General features: G+C 39.6%; 1 protein-coding gene across 2 annotated transcripts; it reads left to right on the top strand.

Annotated features, from left to right (window-relative positions):
• The first annotated feature begins 1,781 nt into the window (after nucleotides 1–1,781).
• Nucleotides 1,782–3,012, top strand: LOC148739441 (uncharacterized). Of its 2 annotated transcripts, none has more exons than XM_088751247.1 (3): nucleotides 1,782–1,952; nucleotides 2,101–2,361; nucleotides 2,639–3,012. In XM_088751247.1, exons 1-3 carry the CDS (start codon nucleotides 1,886–1,888, stop codon nucleotides 2,833–2,835), a joined length of 525 nt encoding a protein of 174 aa, XP_088607373.1. In that variant the 5' UTR covers nucleotides 1,782–1,885; the 3' UTR covers nucleotides 2,836–3,012. The 2 variants fall into 2 exon arrangements, with proteins under 2 accessions (XP_088607373.1, XP_088607374.1); XM_088751248.1 differs by having other exon boundaries at nucleotides 1,785–1,952; nucleotides 2,104–2,361.
• Nucleotides 3,013–5,637: the final 2,625 nt, after the last annotated feature.

The following is a 5,637-nucleotide window of genomic DNA, read 5'->3' as shown; positions in this document are numbered from 1 at the left end:
GGTCGCGTCTATCTTCGGTCGGTTTAAGATTGCTCTCATCTGAACTCCCCCCCCCCCCCCTACGTTGTTTAACAATGTGAGATGGTTTGCTGACAACCTAGTGATTTATACTACAACGCAAGATAAAATCCTTTTGCGGCCGTAGATTGTTCGCATAACCTCTCTGGAATCCCCGCCCGCCTTTACTTCTGCGCGCGTTTGACTAAATAAGACGCAGAATAATTATTGCAGCAAAAAGAGGCCCACGAAAGCAACACTGCATTTTCAAGGCTATAGCTTGATGGGTGCTTTAGGAGGCTTAGCTTTTAAAGGGTTGGAGGACAATATTGAATTTACATTTATCTCGTAAATCAACATGAAAATAATGCAATGGCAAATATTCTGTCGGATAAGTCACATAAATGCGCCAACTAACTAAGTCCACTACAGAAATAAATTTTCCGTTGAAACGTAATTTGTTTCCAGTATCGGAAGACCAGCCTGCAGTTTGCAATTCTACATTCTTTGTTTTCTAAGTTTTCCCTTGATTTAAAATTTTTTATTGCTTTTATCATTTTGTGTATCACTGCGACATTCCATCCGTGATCGCTCCACGTCAGTTTTAGACAGAAAGTTAAATTTCATTCCATTTGATTGGCCGTCAAGAATGCGTGACATTTCGGGATGTCATGCAATGTGTAGGGGGACGGATAGTAAGAAATCACGAGTTTTCGGGCAGGTGACTTTTCTCCCGTTCCCCTCTCCCCCTCCTTTGTCACTCGTCCCAGGTCTTCTATCCGTTCAACTTGCACCCGATTCCACCCGATTCGCCTTTAATCTACCGCTTATAAGCGAATCTAATTATTCTCAAATTACCGCATACATGCTGATAAAGTAGGACCTATTTACCTACCGAGATTAGATTACCGAGAACAAAACAAAGGCCAAAACAAAACAAAACAAAGGAAAACAAAACAAAGGAAATGATTTCAGAATGTCTTCGGTATCGCAGTCGCACTTGACGTGTGGCAAGGTTCAAGCGAAAGAGGAAAATTCATCGCTTTTACATCTGGTAAAAAGAGATCATGGATAAAATTCCACGCGTAAAGATTACTGAAGAACAGAAAAACATTCTGAAATCATTTCCTTTGTTTTGTTTTCCTTTGTTTTGTTTTCCTTTGTTTTGTTTTGTTTTGGCCTTTATTTTGTTCTCGGTAATCTAATCTCGGTAGTTAAATAGGTCCTACTTTATCAGCATGTATGCGGTAATTTGAGAATAATTAGATTCGCTTATAAGCGGTAGATTAAAGGCGAATCGGGTGCAACTTGATGGGGACCGAATATTCGCCGCGTTAAGTTTACTTCCCACCTTCGCGGGTGCTCACTTCTCTAGACAAAGTGATTTCATCATAAGGATTAAAATGCAATGTTTTTACTTGTCATAAGTCGTCAGAGTTCATTGCAAGCTAGGGACTATAATCATTGACAAGTGGCGTTAACATGTTTTTCAGTATCATTTTAGAATAAAATAAGGTTTTCGATGACATGCTGAAAACCGTAACTCTTGCGATCGTTTTTGTTTTCAAGTTTTGCACACCCCTATTGAGACTACAGGCGCCTTTTTTCTTACGTTCTTACGAAACGATTTTTGATTTCAGCAACCAATCTTCGTTTAAAAATTCTGCGCGCTAAAAATTCGACCTTCTCACAAACAAAGAAGAGTTCACCTCGAGGCTGCTTCAAATTCGAAGCTTTTCATGTTACGGAGATCAATATTCATCGTAGCTCTGTATTTCTCGTAGACGTGGCTACAAAAAGGCACAGCTTGCGTTGGCATCCATTTTGTCTCGCAGCAAAGCCAGCAAAGCCAGAGGTTTAAAATCAGTGAAAAGGAGCCGAATTCGAGATGAAGATATTTACCGAGTTACTCTCAATCCTCGCAGGCGTACTTTTCCTTCAGTTCATCGTTGTTGGTAAGTATTTCTATCTTACCCTAAAAATTCTTTATTAGGGATCTCAACTGAGTCAAAAACTTCCCCTGAAAGCAGTTACCGTTCATCGTGACTTTTGCGCATGTAAAGAGCGATATCTAACTGACTTCCTATTTGTTTTATCTCCAAGCAGAATGCACAACTAAAGAAACTCTGAATGTGAAAGTTTTCAATCCCAAATATCAAGTACCTGAAGAGAGGTTACTTAAACTTTTAAGAGAAGCGAACCTCGAGAGTCATGGCTACAAGAAAGAAGTCGTCGACAAGATGGTGAGCGAGCCTGGTAGCGGCAAAAAAGGCACAGAGAGGTCTTTCTTGTTTTACAAGATTGTTGAGTGTTCACGCGCACGGTTGAGGGAGATTGATCAAGAGCTGAAAAACTTACTGCCAGGTGAATGAGTATAATTCTTAAAAGCTGTCCTCAATAACGAGCATAACTGTTTTTATTTGTCACCGTTTAAATTTGAGTGTGGGGAATGTACAAGACCTTTCAGACGTGTACTATAAAAGAAATTTCTTAATTCGCGGCAAAAATTAATCAGAGGTAAAAAAAAGTTCGAAATGAACAGTACATATACAAGCTGTAAACCAGTCACAAAATGAGGAAATCTTGAAATTATTACACTAAAGATAAAAAGCTCACTGTTGTCTTACTTGTTTTGTTATAGGTGTATTCAATAACGAAATGGTGAAAAAGATCAACAAAGAAATAGATGCCAAAGGTCTGACCAAAATGAAGCAATGCAAAGTGGGCTTGGAGATTCATTTCAAGCAACAATGTTTCGACAAAAAGAAAACTGTTCGTCGTCGCAAGCGTGTCTGTGGTTTTTGTCTTTTTTGCTGGAGCGCAGCTTGTTCTGATTAGGCGTTTTCTAAGCTTAAAAGCTTCCAAGCGCCCAAAAGCGTATCGAGTAAATGAGGGGTTAAGATTATAAATCAAGTTTTTACCTCAAAAATGTATTCCTTTCTTTGTTTCGATTAAGGGATCAATGTATTCCAGGTCTTTTAAGACAGATTGAATAAAAGTTGGGCAAATTTTGAAGGTCGCGTCTATCTTCGGTCGGTTTAAGATTGCTCTCATCTGAACTCCCCCCCCCCCCCCTACGTTGTTTAACAATTTGAGATGGTTTGCTGACAACCTAGTGATTTATACTACAACGCAAGATAAAATCCTTTTACGGCCGTAGATTGTTCGCAAAACCTCTCTGAAATCCCCGCCTGCCTTTACTTCTGCGCGCGTTTGACTCTAAATAAGACGCAGAATAATTATTGCAGCAAAAAAAGGCCCACGAAAACAACACTGCATTTTCAAGGCTATAGCTTGATGGGTGCTTTAGGAGGCTTAGCTTTTAAAGGGTTGGAGGACAATATTGAATTTACATTTATCTCGTAAATCAACATGAAAATAATGCAATGGCAAATATTCTGTCGGATAAGTCACATAAATGCGCTAACTAACTAAGTCCACTACAGAAATAAATTTTCCGTTGAAACGTAATTTGTTTCCAGTATCGGAAGACCAGCCTGCAGTTTGCAATTCTACATTCTTTGTTTTCTAAGTTTTCCCTTGATTTGAACTTTTTTATTGCTTTTATCATTTGGTGTATCACTGCGACATTCCATCCGTGATCGCTCCACGTCAGTTTTAGACAGAAAGTTAAATTTCATTCCATTTGATTGGCCGTCAAGAATGCGTGACATTTCGGGATGTCATGCAATGTGTAGGGGGACGGATCGTAAGAAATCACGAGTTTTCGGGCAGGTGACTTTTCTCCCGTTTCCCTCTCCCCCTCCTTTGTCACTCGTCCCAGGTCTTCTACCCGTTCAACTTGATGGCGACCGAATATTCGCCGCGTTAAGTTTACTTCCCACCTTCGCGGGTGCTCTTTGGGAAAAGAATTCGTACGCGCGCTAGTTTCAAGAAAACCCTAACAAACTATGCATCGAAAGAAAGCTTTACGATAAGAATATAATTTAGGCGATTTAATCATTTAGGGAGTATCGGGAGCCGGTAAGGCGTAAAACGACCGAGGGTCCTTCTATTGAATTCATCGGGTATCGGATCTCGCTGCACGAGCAAAATGGCCACACAGTCTTATTCACAAGGTATCAATCAACAAAATTGTGTCAGGCTTTTCCGACATTTCGATTGGTTGTCTAGAAATCCGCATCTAAAGTTAGAGTAGCGTAAAATATGTGAAACGTTTTGCGTAAATAGACACGTGAAAAATATATCAAAAATCAAAATTTCCTAACACACTTTCATTTGTCATTGGAATGTTTTGGCAAAATTTCACGAACATCGGTCAAATCTATAAATTCGCTCAAAGTGGATGTATTCCTCTCAAAATCAAATGCGAGATTTTAGCTCCTAAAGGTTTATAAACAACTTGCGCCACACCAAGAGATTATCTCGCCTCCTGAAACTGCGAACCAATGGGAAGACGGGACCTCCTGACGTCAATGACAATGTATCAAGATACTCCCCTGAAAAGTGTCGCATAGCAGTCACGTTTTTTTTATCTCGCTCTGTTGCACAATGAGTAATGAGCAAAATTGGCAAAGAAAACAACCCACGGCAAAAAAGGCGAAGCTGAAGAAACTGTTAAAGAGCAAAACAGCGAATCGGCAGACAGCTTAAGTAATACCCTTATCGCTGAAATGAGCTCCCTCGGGTAGGTTTATTCATGATTGCATAAGCTTTCATACGATTCGAGGCGATTGGCTATGTTTTGACCCGTTCTGTATCAAGATCGGTACTTACTTATTTTGAAAGGAAACTTCGTGTTAAATCTTATGTATGGCAAGTATAGATTTGATGACGACCTCTTTGTTCGTAATTTGGATGCCAGCGTGGAGAGGAGTGCCAGGACTGGTGTTTTTCCCTGACAAAATGGTGTCATTTCTCTCCTCTTTGGGCTTGTTTTTTTTTCTTTTTACTTTGCCCAGGGACTCCTCTCTAATTCTGATTTCTGTTTTTCATCCATGAGAAAAGACTTTCCACTAGCAGAGAACTTTCACGTGTGAATTTTGTCAAGTGCGCTATGTAAACAGAATATGCAAACAACATGAAATTGTCACGAATAGTCAGCTAGGGGTTCGCCATTTACGAGATTTTGATACCCTCCTGATTTATTAACTTTTATTTGGAAATACATTTTGCTAAATAAGTCGGACGCTTTTTGAGAGTTTAAATCTTTTTTTGTAAACGTTAGGTAAAATGTCTAACTTCAATCTAGTCCAATAAAAGAAAAAAAGAATTTTTCGGCCTCTGAAGGTGGGAAGTAACCTTAAGTCTCGCACTTGAAAACACATAATACCGCCTGCAAGCAGGCTACTGTACCTTTTTCTCTATTTAAACAAGAGAGTATTTCTGTCGAGGAACTATCAGCTGATATTTGCCCGCGGAAATTTGATGTTCTTAAAACAAATATTTGCCCCCGAAGCGAAGCTTCGAGGGCAAATATGCTAGTTTTAAGAACATCAAATTTCCAAGGGGCAACTATCAGACCGATAGCTCTGAGACATAAACACTCTATTTTCTTTATTGTTCACCACTAAATTTTCTTCCGCGCGCCAGTTGAAAAACAGTCAAAACCCACTAAATGCAGATCAGTCAAATATTTATTCACGCGTACACCCTGTCACAAATGTCAATAATTCGCAA

This window comes from Stylophora pistillata, chromosome 2 (assembly GCF_964205215.1).
Source record: "Stylophora pistillata chromosome 2, jaStyPist1.2, whole genome shotgun sequence".
NCBI classification, from domain to species: domain Eukaryota; kingdom Metazoa; phylum Cnidaria; class Anthozoa; order Scleractinia; family Pocilloporidae; genus Stylophora; species Stylophora pistillata.
This window is presented reverse-complemented; position numbering and strand designations above follow the sequence as displayed.

Bases quoted from the DNA above. Each gene is read 5' to 3' on its own strand.
- LOC148739441 (XM_088751247.1), top strand. From the start codon at position 1,886: ATGAAGATATTTACCGAGTTACTCTCAATCCTCGCAGGCGTACTTTTC. The intron at 1,953-2,100 runs GTAAGTATTTCT...TTTATCTCCAAG, and splicing joins CCTTCAGTTCATCGTTGTTG to CAGAATGCACAACTAAAGAA. The intron at 2,362-2,638 runs GTGAATGAGTAT...GTTTTGTTATAG, and splicing joins GCTGAAAAACTTACTGCCAG to GTGTATTCAATAACGAAATG.